We start from the raw sequence: 17,457 nt of genomic DNA, 5'->3' as shown, positions 1-17,457 counted from the left end.
CAAATAAAACTTTTGCTGACTGTATCTCATTCTCACCTTGCCCTTCCTGCAGGCTGCTACCCTAACTGCCCACCAGACAAACCATATTTTCATGAGGACCAGATGAAGTGTGTCAGTCTCTGTGACTGTTATGATACTGAAGAGGGAAAGATATACAGAAGGGATGAATGTCAGTTATGGTAAGACTTACCATACCAGCCAGCTCATGTACAAGGAAAAACAATCAAAACAACAGGAAATTGCATATTTCTCTTACATGGCCAGACTAGTTTATGCTGCTCATGTAAAACTAATGATTTATTATCAAATGCCAGCTTTCTTCCTACATTATTGGTTCTCATGTGTCTGTATGTTCTGTTGAGCTTGCTCCTGATCATGTTGTAAATCCTCATAACAAGATGCAACAAGGATAGAAAGTCCTTTATAAACAAGCTTTCTCTCTTTCCCATTCCTATGGTAAGAAAAATATTCTTTCTAGGAGTATAGATGCTAAATAGGGGTCTGCTTCCAAGGATTTTAGTACATTCTTCTACTGCTTCACGTGTTCATAGAGTCTTTCCCTTAATAAAACACTGTAAATGCAAGGGAAGCTGTACAGAAGAATGACAAAAAGTCTTGAGGAAGTCTGCTACTTGTAGCTTTGCATAATATGTACCTTTACTTCTATTTATATGTTTGGGTTTTTAATATAAAGAAGGATTTTGGAAAACAGTGGCAGAAACAAAGCCAACATGAACAGGACATCCAAGGATAAAAGACAAATTTACTGACTTGTCTTTTAATGCTAGTATCTGGCAGAAAACTGACTAATCAAATTACTACATCATACAAAAATGTGATTTTTAAATGTTTTTCTTTCAGTGAATGCACATCAGAAGGTTTAAAGTGCAAGTTTGATGACAAAGGTAGGACAGCTAAGAATTATTAAGAAAATGAAATACTGAATATTATCTTTTCATAGATGCCTGACAAAAAACTTGTGTTTTCCAGCATGCCACTGTGTTTATGAAGGGAAGAGCTATAAATATGGTGAAACAATCTACAACACCACAGATGGAATTGGGTGGTGTTTCAGTGCAACGTGTGATGTCAACGGGACAATAAGCAGAGATATCCTTAAATGTGGCCTCACTACAACACCTACACTTTCATTTTCTACAATTCAGCCCCAAACTACTCCTTCAGGTATGCAGGAATACTCTTTAATATAACTGAAAAATCTCTGGAAAGGACTGAGAAGAAAGAGAGCATCTTTTTATCAGTTAATGGCATATAATTTTACTGGAAACTGTTGACTTCTGCTGGAGCCACCAACTGATCTGGCAGCTTCAGTTGCTAAAGACCCTAAACAAGGATGTAGAAATGAGTACAGCTTTTCTTACAAACTCTTTCACCACGATTTCTCTGGGGGGCAGGGCTGGGGGCTTGAAAAGGCAGCAGTTTTAGACCAACTTCTGACAACACAAAAGGCAATTACTGCCATTTTTTAATGACCGTGGTAGGTCAAACTGAAGATAAGAAATCTGGTGTGAGGGAATGAATGCTCAGATTGTTTAAAACTGTTCTCAGGAACCTTTCCTAATTGTAGTTAATAACCAAGTCAACAGTTTCCTTCTATTCCTCAGTACACTTCTACATTATTCCTGTAGTTAACTCACTATAGTGACAATGTAACTATGGGAAATTGTGAGATCTATTTCCTGAAAATTACACAATACTACACCAAGAACTAAATAGTCAGCTTTAGGTCTTCTATTAAGTAAGATTCTTATGAAGAAAGTGGTATATATTCAAAGTGGTTACCTTCATAATGCTAAGAATATGAAATCTTATAAAAGAAAGCAGAAAATACTCATTAGGCTTTATATTTATAGAGAATATAATATATACTGATCAGAATATATATTTCATATATATTGAATATGTGTACTAATTATTATGATTTATTATATATAAAATATATATGCTAGAGATAAATTTTATATTTATACATATATTACATGCTATAATATTAAATTTAATATATTAATATTTAATATATTTATAAATAAATAATAAATTATAAATAAATAAATAATAAATTATAAATAAATAATAAATAAAATTATAAATTATAAATAAATAATAAATTATGTAAGATATTTTAAAGCCTGTGTGGTTATGCAGTTAAGTGTAAATAAGTACAGACACAAGACCTCCAAAGTGGAAAAAGCCTCTTACTTATTCCATAGCAATCATGATATCACATTATCCTTACTATTGACATCCAACACAAAGGATGTCATATTACTAATATTTAACTACAAGCTGAAAATAAGTATCACATAATGTACCACTAGAAAAACAGCAGATAAAAAACCACCTAAGAAATGAAATTAAAGACTGTCAGAAGAATTAAAAGAAAAAAAATACATATATTATACTATACATACTAAACATATATAATACTATAAATAACATAAAAATGCATGAAAGAGAAATAAATTTTTCATGGCAGTTTCCTCAAAAAGAACAAACAAGACTGATTTCCTCCTTTCATTTACAGCAAAGACAACTGCAGCCCCAGTGACAACTGCAAGTGCAGTGACAACTGTTTGTGTGAGGAGCCTGTGCAGGTGGTCAGAATGGTTGGATGCCACACAGCCCGGAAACAATGAAGAGAGTGGAGATGATGAAACATTTAACAACCTAAGAAGTAAAGGGTACAGTGTGTGTCAAAACCCCAGCAGTGTCCAATGCAGAGCCAAAGAACAACCAGATACAGAGATAAGCAATCTGAACCAAACAGTGATCTGTAGTCAAACTGAAGGATTAATCTGCAACAACAAAGATCAACCATCTAAGCAATGTTTAAATTATGAAATCAGGATATCATGCTGCAGCTATGTACCATGCTCACAAACAGAAACTACAACACTGACAACCACAGTGCAAATTACAACAACTCCTGAACCAACACTATTTACAATCCTGACAAAGACAAAGCCAACACAAAACAAACAGACTACACCTGGAACCTCCGAATTAAAAACACAGTCAAACCCACCACAAACTTCAGTTAAAACACAGACAACAAGAGCAAAGACCTCTCCTCCTGCAACACAAAGCACAACCCTCATCACATCCTCAGCAACAGTGCCCACATCAGCCACAACCACTACCAGCACCACGGAAGAACCCACCACAGTATCCACCAGCACAGCTGTTCCAGGACAAACCTCCACTGTGCCCACAGAACCTTCAACATCACCCACGGTCACAACAACTAAACTGAGCACCACCACTGGCACCACGGTACACTCCAGTACCACTGAGTCACCAACACAAGGAACAACCACCACCACCACCAGCACCAGCACCACCAAGACCTCTCCTTCTCCAACACAAACCTCCTTCTCCAGCACAACCATCATCCCATCCACACCAGCAGTGCCCACATCAGCCACAACCACTACCACCATCTCCAGCACCACGGAAGAACCCACCACAGTATCCACCAGCACAGCTGTTCCAGGACAAACCTCCACTGTGCCCACAGAACCTTCAACATCAACCACGGTATCAACAGCTACATTGAGCACCACCACTGGCACCACAGTACACTCCAGTACCACTGAGACACCAACACAGGGAACAACAACCACAGGGAACAGCAGCAGCACCAGCACCACCAAGACCTCTCCTTCTCCAACACAAAGCACAACCATCATCCCATCCACACCAACAGTGCCCACACCAGCCACAACCACTACCAGCACCTCCAGCACCAACACCACAAGCAGGTGCCAGGAGAGCTGCTCCTGGTCTCAGTGGTTTAACGTTGATTCCCCTGCCCCAGGCAGTGAAAATGGTGACATGGAGACTTTTGAAAAAATCCGAGCTGCTGGATATAATCTGTGTGACAAGCCCCGAGATATCAAGTGTCGTGCTAAAGATTACCCTGACAGAACTATTAAGACCATGGGACAGGTATTTGAGTGCAGCCTTGACACTGGGCTCGTCTGCAGGAACAAGGATCAGATCAGGAAGTACCCCATGTGCTTTGACTATGAGATCACAGTGTATTGCTGTGACAGTGACCACTGCCCGAGTACAACAGCCACACCAGGGACAACTGGGACAGGAACTCCAACATCACCCACTGTGACTTCCACCACCCCTCAATCTGCAGTAAAAACCACCACGTTTGCCTCCAGTACCACGGAGTCACCAGCACGAGGCACAACCACCAGCACCAGCACCACCAGGACCTCTCCTCCTCCAACACAAAGCACAACCATCATCCCATCCACACCACCAGTGCCCACATCAGCCACAACCACTACCAGCACCTCCAGCACCACAGAAGAACCCTCCACAGTATCCACCAGCACAGCTGTTCCAGGACAAACCTCCACTGTGCCCACAGAACCTTCAACATCACCCACAGTCACAACAACTAAACTGAGCACCACCACTGGCACCACCGTACACTCAAGAACCACTGAGTCACCAACACAGGGAACAACCATCAGTATCACCAGAACCAGCACCAGCACCAGCACCAGCAAGACCTCTCCTCCTCCAACACAAAGCACAACCATCATCCCATCCACACCAGCAGTGCCCACATCAACCACTACCAGCACCTCCAGCACCAGCTCTAAAGCACACACCACAGTATCCACCAGCACAGCTGTTCCAGGACAAACCTCCACTGTGCCCACAGAACCTTCAACATCACCCACAGTCACAACAACTAAACTGAGCACCACCACTGGCACCACAGTACACTCGAGAACCACTGAGTCACCAACACAAGGAACAACCACCAGTATCACCAGAACTAGCACGAGCACCAGCACCACCAAGACCTCTCCTCCTCCCACGAAAAGCACAACCATCATCCCATCCACACCAACAGTGCCCACACCAGCCACAACCACTACCAGCACCTCCAGCACCAGCACCACAAGTAGGTGCCAGGAGAGCTGCTTCTGGTCTCAGTGGTTTAACGTTGATTCCCCTGCCCCAGGCAGTGAAAATGGTGACATGGAGACTTTTGAAAAAATCCGAGCTGCTGGATATAATCTGTGTGACAAGCCCCGAGATATCAAGTGTCGTGCTAAAGATTACCCTGACAGAACTATTAAGACCATGGGACAGGTATTTGAGTGCAGCCTTGACACTGGGCTCGTCTGCAGGAACAAGGATCAGATCAGGAAGTACCCCATGTGCTTTGACTATGAGATCACAGTGTATTGCTGTGACAGTGACCACTGCCCGAGTACAACAGCCACACCAGGGGCAACTGGGACAGGAACTCCAACATCACCCACTGTGACTTCCACCACCCCTCAATCTGCAGTAAAAACCACCACGTTTGCCTCCAGTACCACGGAGTCACCAGCACGAGGCACAACCACCAGCACCAACACCACCAGGACCTCTCCTCCTCCAACACAAAGCACAACCATCATCCCATCCACACCACCAGTGCCCACATCAGCCACAACCACTACCAGCACCTCCAGCACCACAGAAGAACCCTCCACAGTATCCACCAGCACAGCTGTTCCAGGACAAACCTCCACTGTGCCCACAGAACCTTCAACATCACCCACAGTCACAACAACTAAACTGAGCACCGCCACTGGCACCACGGTACACTCCAGTACAACTGAGTCACCAACACAAGGAACAACCATCAGTATCACCAGCACCAGCACCACCAAGACCTCTCCTTCTCCAACACAAAGCACAACCATCATCCCATCCACACCAGCAGTACCCACATCAGCCACAACCACTACCACCATCTCCAGCACCACGGAAGAACCCACCACAGTATCCACCAGCACAGCTGTTCCAGGACAAACCTCCACTGTGCCCACAGAACCTTCAGCATCACCCACGGTATCAACAGCTACATTGAGCACCACCACTGGCACCACAGTACACTCCAGTACCACTGAGACACCAACACAGGGAACAACCACCACCAGTAGCAGCAGCACCAGCACCACCAAGACCTCTCCTCCTCCCACGAAAAGCACAACCATCATCCCATCCACACCAACAGTGCCCACATCAGCCACAACCACTACCAGCACCTCCAGCACCAGCTCTAAAGCACACACCACAGTACCCATCAGCACAGCTGTTCCAGGACAAACCTCCTCTGTGCCCACAGAACCTTCAACATCGCCCACAGTCACAACAACTAAACTGAGCACCACCACTGGCACCACGGTACACTCCAGTACCACTGAGACACCAACACAGGGAACAACCACCAGTATCACCAGAACTAGCACGAGCACCAGCACCACCAAGATCTCTCCTTCTCCAACACAAAGCACAACCATCATCCCATCCACACCAACAGTGCCCACACCAGCCACAACCACTACCAGCACCTCCAGCACCAACACCACAAGCAGGTGCCAGGAGAGCTGCTTCTGGTCTCAGTGGTTTAACGTTGATTCCCCTGCCCCAGGCAGTGAAAATGGTGACATGGAGACTTTTGAAAAAATCCGAGCTGCTGGATATAATCTGTGTGACAAGCCCCGAGATATCAAGTGTCGTGCTAAAGATTACCCTGACAGAACTATTAAGACCATGGGACAGGTATTTGAGTGCAGCCTTGACACTGGGCTCGTCTGCAGGAACAAGGATCAGATCAGGAAGTACCCCATGTGCTTTGACTATGAGATCACAGTGTATTGCTGTGACAGTGACCACTGCCCGAGTACAACAGCCACACCAGGGACAACTGGGACAGGAACTCCAACATCACCCACTGTGACTTCCACCACCCCTCAATCTGCAGTAAAAACCACCACGTTTGCCTCCAGTACCACGGAGTCACCAGCACGAGGCACAACCACCAGCACCAACACCACCAGGACCTCTCCTCCTCCAACACAAAGCACAACCATCATCCCATCCACACCAGCAGTGCCCACATCAGCCACAACCACTACCAGCACCTCCAGCACCACGGAAGAACCCACCACAGTATCCACCAGCACAGCTGTTCCAGGACAAACCTCCACTGTGCCCACAGAACCTTCAACATCACACAATACGACTGCCATTAACCCTAGAGTACGACCCAGCCCTGATACCACAGTCTCCACGAATACCACTGAGCCACCAACACAACGAAAAACCACACCCAGCAGCACCAGCAGCACCAGGACCTCTCCTCCTCCAACACAAAGCACAACCATCATCCCATCCACACCAACAGTGCCCACATCAGCCACAACCACTACCACCATCTCCAGCACCACGGAAGAACCCACCACAGTATCCACCAGCACAGCTGTTCCAGGACAAACCTCCACTGTGCCCACAGAACCTTCAACATCACCCGCAGTCACAGCAACTACACTGAGCACCACCACTGGCACCACGGTGCACTCCAGTACCACTGAGTCACCAACACAAGGAACAACCACCACCAGCAGCACCAGCACCAGCACCACCAAGACCTCTCCTTCTCCAACACAAAGCACAACCATCATCCCATCCACACCAGCAGTGCCCACATCAGCCACAACCACTACCAGCACCTCCAGCTCCAACACCACAAGCAGGTGCCAGGAGAGCTGCTCCTGGTCTCAGTGGTTTAACGTTGATTCCCCTGCCCCAGGCAGTGAAAATGGTGACATGGAGACTTTTGAAAAAATCCGAGCTGCTGGATATAATCTGTGTGACAAGCCCCGAGATATCAAGTGTCGTGCTAAAGATTACCCTGACAGAACTATTAAGACCATGGGACAGGTATTTGAGTGCAGCCTTGACACTGGGCTCGTCTGCAGGAACAAGGATCAGATCAGGAAGTACCCCATGTGCTTTGACTATGAGATCACAGTGTATTGCTGTGACAGTGACCACTGCCCGAGTACAACAGCCACACCAGGGACAACTGGGACAGGAACTCCAACATCACCCACTGTGACTTCCACCACCCCTCAATCTGCAGTAAAAACCACCGCGTTTGCCTCCAGTACCACGGAGTCACCAGCACGAGGCACAACCACCAGCACCAGCACCACCAGGACCTCTCCTTCTCCAACACAAAGCACAACCATCATCCCATCCACACCAGCAGTGCCCACATCAGCCACAACCACTACCAGCACCTCCAGCACCACGGAAGAACCCACCACAGTATCCACCAGCACAGCTGTTCCAGGACAAACCTCCACTGTGCCCACAGAACCTTCAACATCACCCACAGTCTCAACAACTAAACTGAGCACCACCACTGGCACCACCGTACACTCGAGAACCACTGAGTCACCAACACAAGGAACAACCACCTCCAGCAGCAGCAGCACCAGCACCACCAAGACCTCTCCTTCTCCAACACAAAGCACAACCATCATCCCATCCACACCAGCCGTGCCCACATCAACCACTACCAGCACCTCCAGCACCAGCTCTAAAGCACACACCACAGTACCCATCAGCACAGCTGTTCCAGGACAAACCTCCTCTGTGCCCACAGAACCTTCAACATCACCCACAGTCACAACAACTAAACTGAGCACCACCACTGGCACCACGGTACACTCCAGTACCACTGAGTCACCAACACAGGGAACAACCACCACCACCACCAGCACCACCAAGACCTCTCCTTCTCCAACACAAAGCACAACCATCATCCCATCCACACCAGCAGTGCCCACATCAGCCACAACCACTACCAGCACCTCCAGCACCAACACCACAAGCAGGTGCCAGGAGAGCTGCTCCTGGTCTCAGTGGTTTAACGTTGATTCCCCTGCCCCAGGCAGTGAAAATGGTGACATGGAGACTTTTGAAAAAATCCGAGCTGCTGGATATAATCTGTGTGACAAGCCCCGAGATATCAAGTGTCGTGCTAAAGATTACCCTGACAGAACTATTAAGACCATGGGACAGGTATTTGAGTGCAGCCTTGACACTGGGCTCGTCTGCAGGAACAAGGATCAGATCAGGAAGTACCCCATGTGCTTTGACTATGAGATCACAGTGTATTGCTGTGACAGTGACCACTGCCCGAGTACAACAGCCACACCAGGGACAACTGGGACAGGAACTCCAACATCACCCACTGTGACTTCCACCACCCCTCAATCTGCAGTAAAAACCACCACGTTTGCCTCCAGTACCACGGAGTCACCAGCACGAGGCACAACCACCAGCACCAGCACCACCAGGACCTCTCCTTCTCCAACACAAAGCACAACCATCATCCCATCCACACCACCAGTGCCCACATCAACCACTACCAGCACCTCCAGCACCAGCTCTAAAGCACACACCACAGTACCCATCAGCACAGCTGTTCCAGGACAAACCTCCTCTGTGCCCACAGAACCTTCAACATCGCCCACAGTCACAACAACTAAACTGAGCACCACCACTGGCACCACGGTACACTCGAGAACCACTGAGACACCAACACAGGGAACAACCATCAGTATCACCAGAACTAGCACGAGCACCAGCACCAGCAAGACCTCTCCTCCTCTAACACAAAGCACAACCCTCATCACATCCTCAGCAACAGTGCCCACATCAGCCACAACCACTACCAGCACCTCCAGCACCACGGAAGAACCCACCACAGTATCCACCAGCACAGCTGTTCCAGGACAAACCTCCACTGTGCCCACAGAACCTTCAACATCACCCACGGTCTCAACAGCTACATTGAGCACCACCACTGGCACCACAGTACACTCCAGTACCACTGAGACACCAACACAGGGAACAACCACCAGTATCACCAGAACTAGCACGAGCACCAGCACCAGCAAGACCTCTCCTTCTCCAACACCAAGCACAACCATCATCCCATCCACACCAGCAGTGCCCACATCAACCACTACCACTACCACCATCTCCAGCACCAGCTCTAAAGCACACACCACAGTATCCATCAGCACGACAGAGGGAAGAACATCAGTCAGCAAACCCCCATGTTTTTGTCATGTCTTTGGCAGATTCTTTTCTCCTGGTAAGTTTTTTATTTTATTTATGAAAATATTAAAAAGCAGTAATTACCCTTAATATTTTATTTAGCTAAAGATCACTCTAAATCATCTAAACAGAACTTTTTATACTTGAATACACTTCCTTTTTTTTTTTCACAGTATTTTCTTGTCCTTTTTTGTTTTGAAGTATGTCAATTGGTCTTTTAATTTCTTCTCCAATTTTCCTTTTCAGGGGAAGTGGTGTACAACACAACAGATAAGGCTGGCTGTAATTTTTATGCACTATGCAACAACGAATGTGAAACTGACACATTCCAGGGGCCATGTCCTTCAACAACTTTCACTCCCTTTGTCTCTGAAACTTCAACCCAAGTCACCTCATCCACAGAACTTGCATCTTCTGTCTCATCAACCACAGCAACATCTCCCACAACTTCAGTAGAAAGAAACTGTACTGATGTCAATCCTCCACGGAAGGTGGTTCTCCTTATTTTGTAATATATCACCACTGCAGAAGCAGTTCAGTTTCTGTCCTCTAGAAGCCATTTCAAATTAACTTGTATTTCAGTAATGCAGCTGGCAGTGTTACAAATGCCCTGGTTATGCAAAAATCTGCAGTCTGGCATTACCAGGCTTTTAGGTTATCTGGTGATAGAGAAGCTCACAAATACTAGAGCCTTTTTAAAATAAAAGACATTTAAATGTTATAGAAGTAAGTAGACCAGCTATGAAAATGGTAAAATCTCATTCTTATAATGCAGAAGAGAATCCTGTGATTGTTCTCAGCTTGTTTGCTCTTAAAGCCAGAAATCATATATTAAGAAAATTCTAACTTGAACTCCCAAAATATTTTGAGTGTCTGTCTCAATCTGAAACAGAACTATGGTGAGAAAGCAGTTAAGAATAAATCATTTACATTTTTTTCAGCCTGGAGAAAACTGGATAAGTGAATGCCAGAACTGTATCTGTGACCCCCTCACTGGTACCACACAATGCCAGCCACCCAAATGCCAAACAGAGCAGAGATTAGCTTGTGACCAAGGATTTCTTTCTATGGCTGTGCTACCATCAAAGGACCCGTGTTGTCCTGAATTCAGATGCCGTAAGTATTACTGTGCCCAGATCCAGAGTCCCCAACACAAGAAGGACACGGAGCCTGGAGGAGGCTCCAATGTGACCTTATAGCAGCTTTCCAGTACCTGAAGCACTACAAGAAAGCTGGGGTGGGGATTTTTGCAGTGGCAGGTAGTGAGAGGACAAGGGGCAATGGCTTAACAGTTGAAGAGGGGAGATTCAGATCAGATATTAGGAAGAAATTCTTTACTATGAGGGTGGTGAGACACTGGAACAGACTGGCCAGGGAAGTAGTGCAGTCCTGGCAGTGTGGAAGGCCAGACTGGAAGGGGCTCTGAGCAGCCAGGTGTAGCTGAAGGTGTCCCTGCCCATGGCAGGAGGGTTGGATGTAGATGATCTTTAATGTCTCTTCCAACCCTAACCATTCTATGAAAAATACATATATAAAATACCAGGCCACACACTGATCAATTACCTTTCCACTTCTTTCAGTATCTAAGCAAGTCCTTTGTGTATCACAATAGCAGCAAAACTTTCATTAAATTGTTTTGGTTCAGTCACCATGCATCAATTTTTGGCTAAACATGCACTGTAAGTTTTTTAGAAACAGAACTATATTTTCAATGAAGTTTGGTGACTGAATTGAGATGGGTGGGAGAACAGTACAATATTTGGGACCTTCAAGTGGAGTATGTAGCTCCCCTATCTCTGTATCTGTAATCATAGAGGTTATTAATGCATTACATTTAATGTTGTTAATGTAGCATTGGAGACCATTAACATTAGCCTAGCTGTAGCTAAACTAAAATGTATAAACATATGAATAAGGCAGCAGAAATCCTGAGTTATCTGCAAAAGTGGGTAACATGATGCAGTAAGACAAAGAGAGCAGTAATCAGTAACTGAAATGTCATTGTAGTATAAATAACCATACTTACAGTGTTCTTGAATGAAGATTTTTAAATCCCACATTTATATATGTCTATACATACACATACTTCTTCATAGACATATTTTTATACATGCATATTTATACCAAAGAACAAAAAGAAAAAAATAGACATAAGTTAAGGCCAAACCAGGAAGGTCAAAACAACAGAACAGCTGAATCTGACGTGTTCAGTTAAAGTCATGAATAAGCTCTGCATTGTTATCAAATTGTCTATATTATTGCAGTAAGGATGCCTTTTTTCTACTCAGAATTAATCTTCCATCCATGCCATGTTCTGAGAGGTCATAAAGAATCAGTAGCAAAAGCATATTTGAAGGTTACTGGACTTTTAGGATTCAAAGAGGAAGCAACTAATTTACTTTGAAGTGAAACTGAAAGGGAAAAAAAAAAGATTTTTCTTGCATAGCTTGAGTCTGAAGCCATTCCTCCTCAACTCTTCCAGATAATTTCAAAGATGAAACTTTCCTTAAGCTCCCAGCTATATTAAATACAAAGTCTAAGCACGTAAGGAGGACTGAGTTGAAGTTCTTTATAATCTCTGTGTTACTGTCAGAACTTGATAACATCTTGAGTTTTCAGGAAAATCTCACAATTTGAGTCTACTCTGGAATTCATTTCTTTTGTTTTTCAGAACCTATACCTGATGTCTGTGTGATCAATGGTACAACACACACGGTGAGAATGCTACCCTTACATTGGTGCACTGGGGGAAGTTGAACCCTTTCTACCAGCAGAAGCCTTTGAGAAAGTTCTTGTCCCAGTACATAGTTTTTAATCTCTAGCCCTTAGCTGGAAGTTATTTTTTTTTCCTCATGTAGCACTAAACATGAATGTACTGTTTTTAAGCTCTCTCCCACTTCTGGAATTAATGAATTTTCCAGCTGAGCTGATAATAGCTCAAACTCAACCACTCTTTGAAATAAGCTTTCAAAACAGAGAGCTCCAGAGAGCTTTCAAAAACAAAGATAAATTTTTGCTTTAATTTATACCCAAATCTTTGCTAAAATTGGTACTTATTTAGCCAAAATTTAAGCATGTTTAAAGTTTAAGTTTAAATTTAACCTTGGGGGGATACATCTCACAAAGATTAAAATAAAAATCCATGTGTATCTCTGCATATGTATCCAATTATTTTAATTATAATTGTTTTACAGCCACTGAACAAGACTTAGGGAAAAGAATTCTTAAATGGAGCATCCAAAAGCTGATAAAATAACTAGGCAGCACAAATCACTCTTACCTGCATTCTATTAATTTACTTTTTCCTTTCATATTGCTTCATTTGGTTTCTTTTTCTTCCTGTGTGTGCTTTCCTGCATGTCCTCAGGCCTAACAACTTTATGTTCAAAGAGAGCTGAACAACTCAGTCACACCTGCACTGCAGCAACCTTCATGGTTCTCAAATACTCTCAGATCTGTCTATACATTATATAGGAACTGCTGCCATTTGAAATTCCTTTTCCTCTCTTCCAGGTTGGAATGTCAACAATAACTGATTCGTGTCAGAAATGTACCTGCAGTTCTGAGAAAGATCCAGTGACTACGGCAAACGTTGTGCGCTGTGAACCAGTTCGCTGTGAAACATCTTGCCCACTGGTGAGTTCAGGTTCTCAGCTGCCCACTCAGCTCTCAGTTATAGGAAGGCAGAATTCTCCAACACCAACTCAACATTTTCTCCTCAACTCTCTGGGAACAGGCTCATCAGTACATGGCTGAGGAAGGACAGTGCTGTGGGAGGTGTCTTCCAGTAGCTTGCATAATTAGACTAAGTAACAACACTCTTCAAGTGCTCAAGGTAAGTGTTCCTCTTGTGTTCAGGCCTATTGGCCAGTGCATAGCTAAGAGACAACTCACAGCCCTTACTGATAAAAATTTAACACTGAAATTACAGCACTTTTTTCTGAGTTCAGTGCTTACCTGGAATAAAAGATTTGCTGTATGTGTGGTTAACTGGGCACGGGTTTCTACTTTGTGGTCTGTTTTCAGACCCAGGATTTAAAGTTTCAAGGGAGAGAAAGTTTGTAAAATTTCACTTTTGCCACTTGAAGGAAGTTCAGAAGCATCTGAGACTCTTTGAGATCTGAGAACTTAATCAGCTCAGACATTTTTGAAGTCATACTATGCTTGATCACAGTGAAAACAAATGTTTGCTTTTTTTATCTCAGGTTGATGAGGTCCTGCAACTTGATAACTGCAGCTATTACAAATGTGAAATAATTGAAGATCAATATGTTGCAGTCCAAACTAAAAAAGTATGCCCAGCATACGACCCAGGAGAGTGTGATCCTGTAAGTTTTAATCAATTCTTCATTGGCTGGATGCAGCTTAAAAGAACAAGGGGCCGGGGGAGGGCACAGAAGAATAAAACAAATCACTTTCACTGAAGTTGCTTTAGTGTGTAACAATAATAAGAATCACTACTAAGTCCTAACAAGTCCTGGTTGATCCCTGTAACGTTACCAACAAGGAAAGCTTAGTAATTGTACACGGGACTACAAGAACTTGAGTTCCCTGATGGAGGCTGTAAGTCATCCTGTTTCATTCACTGTTCATCACAGAGAAGCCTTCTGACCAGGAGCAGTAATCAGTATCAGATGTTTACTCTCAATTGTCCTCTGTGCTTACTACAAATCCTTCTTCTTTTCTTTTGCAAAGGATGAAACAGAGATGACTCCTGATGGCTGCTGTGAAATATGTAAACGTATGTACTGCTGTGTTTCTGCTTTCTGCTTAAATAGAGCTGTATTCAACTTCTGTCTTTGAGTGGGTAACATTGATCACTCCCCCAGTTTTCACATACTCTATTTATCAAGACTGTTATCTAATTTATTCAAAAAGAAAATGTTTTCCACCAATGCTCAAGCCTCTGCATTATCTTCCAAAGACAACGTACAGCTAAGACTAAAGCATAACCTGAAAACTCCAGATGCATTACACACTATCACTCCTCAACTTCCACGTACTGCAGATTTTCTATAATCAGGCATCATGTATTTTGAAATTGTTTGAGCATTCATTTAATACTGAACTAGAGATCTGAAATATGTTTTTTTCCCTCTTCTCATAAAGCTACAAAGTGCAAACCTTACAGCAAGAATACTGTGATCCGCCACGGTGACTGCCAGTCTGCTGGGCCTGTTGAGCTGACATACTGTGAAGGAAACTGTCCTAGTGCCTCCATGTAAGTTCCAAAACCTTAACTTAATGTTTCTATGGCTTTATTTACACATATTTTACACTGTACTCCCCAATTAATCAATCACCCAAGGAAACTGTTCACCAAGCAACTTTCTAACATTCATCACCAATCCTGGTTAACCAGGGAGGCTCCACTAGAGTGGAGATTGGCAAATGTGACACAGCTCTTCCAGAAGGGCCAGGAGGAGGATCTGCAGAACTATGGGCCCATCAGCCCCAGAGCCTTCCCCAGCACTGGAGGTCAGACTGTCAGGCCCAATCAGCCTCTGTTTATCAAAGGCAGAAACTCACTGATGAACCCAACTTCCCTCTCTGACAAAGTGACCCACCTAGTGGATGAAGGGAAGACTGTGGATGGTTTTTATCTGGGCTTCAGTAAGCCTACAACAGTTTCCCCACAGGATTTGCTCCTGGACAAACTGGCTGCTCATGGCTTGGATAGGTGCATGGTTCCCTGCATGAAAAACTGGGTGGATGGACAGGCTTAAGGAATCCTGGTGAACAGAGAACATCCAGTTGGCAGCTGGTCACCAGTGGCAGGTCCCAGAACTCTGTGTTGGGGCCAATTCTACTTATTGTCTTTACCAAGGATCTGGATGAGGCAGAGGACACAAGGTTGAGTGGGAGTGGTGATCTGTCTGAGGGTAAGGAGGCTCCACAGAGGGACCTGGAGAGGCTGCAGCAGTGGGGCCAAGGCCAATTGTCTGTGGTTCACTGAGGCCCAGACAATACAGGTCCTACACCTGTGCTACAACCACCCTGTGCACTGCTGCACACCTGGGGAAGAGCAGCTGAAAAGCTGCCCAGTGCCACAGGACCTGGTGTGGGGTGAGAGCCAACTGAGCCTGCAGTGTGCCCAGGTGGCCAAGAGCATCCTGACTTGTATCAGGAGTTGTGTGGCCAGCAGGACTAGGAATGTGACTGACCCCCTCCAGTCAGCACTGTGCTCAGCTTTGGGTCTGTCACTGCAAGAAGAATATTGAGGTGCTGGAGCTCCTCTAGAGAAGGACACTGAAGCTGCTTAATAGCCTTGAGCAAAACCTTATGAGGAGCATCTGAGAGAACTGGGAAAAGAGGAGGCTGAGGGGGGGCTTTATTGCTCTCTACAACCTGAAGGGGGTTGATCTTTGAGTGTTTGTGTCTTTTCCCAGGTACCAAGTGATAGGATGGAACTAAATGGCCTTAAGCTGCAGCAGCAGAGGTTTAGATGGGATATTAAGAAAAAATATTCACTGGAAAGGTTGTCAAGCACTGGACAGGCTGTCCAGAGAAGTAGTGGAGTCAACCACCCTGGAGATGTCTAAAAGAAGCATAGGTTGGGTACTCAGGGACTTGGCAGTGCTAGGTTTACAGCTGGATTCCATGAGCTTAACACAAATGATTCTATCATCACAAAACAACAGCAAAGTTCATGTGTTTATGATTCCACTTAGGATGCAACAACAGTTTCACTACTCAAGAGAGGTAATTAAAATCATATTTACAAGTGTAAGATGTGAGGAAGAGAGACTGTCAAAAGAATCCCACTGCCAACCCCCCCAACGAGCCCCAGAACAAAAGTTCCTGATTTTGTGTGTCAGTTTCTAATAAGATGATGTATTTTCTTTTTGCTGTGGAACACAGGTATTCTCTTGAGGCAAACGAGATGCAACACCAGTGTGGCTGCTGCCAGGAGCTCAGCAGCCAAAGCAGAGAAGTGACCCTGACTTGCCAGAATGGTACAAGCATAAATTATAACTATATCTACATTGAACACTGCCAGTGTATTGATGCCTGTGCCTCAGGAGATTACTCCCAAGGCAGTCAAACTTTCCAGTAAGGTCTCAAATGTAAATTTGGCTTAGGAAATTAGTGATCATTGGAAAAAGAAGAGACACTACAGAAGCTGGAATCATGTTTGCCCAGAACAGCTTCTGCTCTTTCTTTAAGAACTCTTATGTCAATTTCTGTTACCACCTTTTCTCATTTCTTACTTGTACAAAAAAAAAAAATAATAAAAAAAAATAAGTGTATAATAATTCAATCTCTGGTTTGTTTCATAAGTGATAAAATATTCAAGGTTCAAAATAGAAGACTGTAAAATACACGTGTAAATTATGGAAATAAGCAAATATGTTTCCATTTGATCACAAAACTGACATTTTGAGGGGAAAAAAAGGTTTTAGGGGGTCTCTAAAAAACAAAACCAGATAACATTGTAACTTCATTGCACTTAACTACACAGAAAGCTTTATAGTAAGATACTGAAATAGGCTG

At 44.3% G+C, this 17,457-nt stretch overlaps 1 protein-coding gene and 2 long non-coding RNA genes across 8 annotated transcripts in view; 1 reads left to right on the top strand and 2 right to left on the bottom strand.

Annotated features, from left to right (window-relative positions):
- The window catches only part of LOC139804367 (mucin-2-like), a 39,461-nt gene extending 22,253 nt beyond the window's left edge, over positions 1-17,208 (top strand). Inside the window, exons 28-46 of one of the 4 annotated variants that reach the window (XM_071761562.1) lie at positions 53-179; positions 862-905; positions 991-1,185; positions 2,546-3,368; positions 4,251-4,352; positions 4,668-4,853; positions 5,427-5,528; positions 5,835-6,104; positions 8,451-8,732; positions 9,621-10,000; positions 10,210-10,454; positions 10,905-11,079; positions 12,635-12,678; positions 13,477-13,599; positions 13,700-13,798; positions 14,169-14,291; positions 14,659-14,704; positions 15,073-15,184; positions 16,825-17,208. In XM_071761562.1, the coding sequence (XP_071617663.1) occupies positions 53-179; positions 862-905; positions 991-1,185; positions 2,546-3,368; positions 4,251-4,352; positions 4,668-4,853; positions 5,427-5,528; positions 5,835-6,104; positions 8,451-8,732; positions 9,621-10,000; positions 10,210-10,454; positions 10,905-11,079; positions 12,635-12,678; positions 13,477-13,599; positions 13,700-13,798; positions 14,169-14,291; positions 14,659-14,704; positions 15,073-15,184; positions 16,825-17,020 (3,674 nt within the window). In that variant the 3' untranslated portion in view covers positions 17,021-17,208. Of the gene's footprint in view, positions 1-52; positions 180-861; positions 906-990; positions 1,186-2,545; positions 3,369-3,677; positions 3,783-4,250; positions 4,353-4,667; positions 4,854-5,426; positions 5,529-5,834; positions 6,105-8,450; positions 8,733-9,608; positions 10,001-10,209; positions 10,455-10,904; positions 11,080-12,634; positions 12,679-13,476; positions 13,600-13,699; positions 13,799-14,168; positions 14,292-14,658; positions 14,705-15,072; positions 15,185-16,824 lie in introns of all 4 variants that reach the window. The other 3 variants (XM_071761563.1, XM_071761564.1, XM_071761565.1) reach the window with 3 other exon arrangements.
- On the bottom strand, positions 3,045-7,070 carry LOC139804388 (uncharacterized). 3 transcript variants are annotated; one of them, XR_011729359.1, is made up of 5 exons: positions 6,999-7,070; positions 5,835-6,104; positions 4,953-5,528; positions 4,554-4,640; positions 3,045-3,086 (listed from the first exon to the last, which is right to left on the bottom strand). It is a non-coding gene; the product is annotated as an uncharacterized lncRNA (long non-coding RNA). The 3 variants fall into 3 exon arrangements; XR_011729358.1 differs by lacking the exon at positions 3,045-3,086 and adding an exon at positions 3,272-3,368; XR_011729357.1 differs by lacking the exons at positions 3,045-3,086; positions 4,554-4,640; positions 4,953-5,528; positions 5,835-6,104; positions 6,999-7,070 and adding exons at positions 3,272-3,368; positions 3,678-4,352; positions 4,668-4,753.
- Positions 7,094-9,609, bottom strand: LOC139804390 (uncharacterized). The gene is made up of 3 exons (XR_011729360.1): positions 9,501-9,609; positions 8,043-8,345; positions 7,094-7,184 (listed from the first exon to the last, which is right to left on the bottom strand). It is a non-coding gene; the product is annotated as an uncharacterized lncRNA (long non-coding RNA).
- Positions 17,209-17,457: the final 249 nt, after the last annotated feature.

The sequence above is a fragment of the Heliangelus exortis genome, chromosome 18 (assembly GCF_036169615.1).
Source record: "Heliangelus exortis chromosome 18, bHelExo1.hap1, whole genome shotgun sequence".
NCBI classification, from domain to species: Eukaryota; Metazoa; Chordata; class Aves; order Apodiformes; family Trochilidae; genus Heliangelus; species Heliangelus exortis.
Note: the sequence above shows the minus strand (reverse complement) of the source record. Positions and strands in the feature narration are given on the sequence as shown.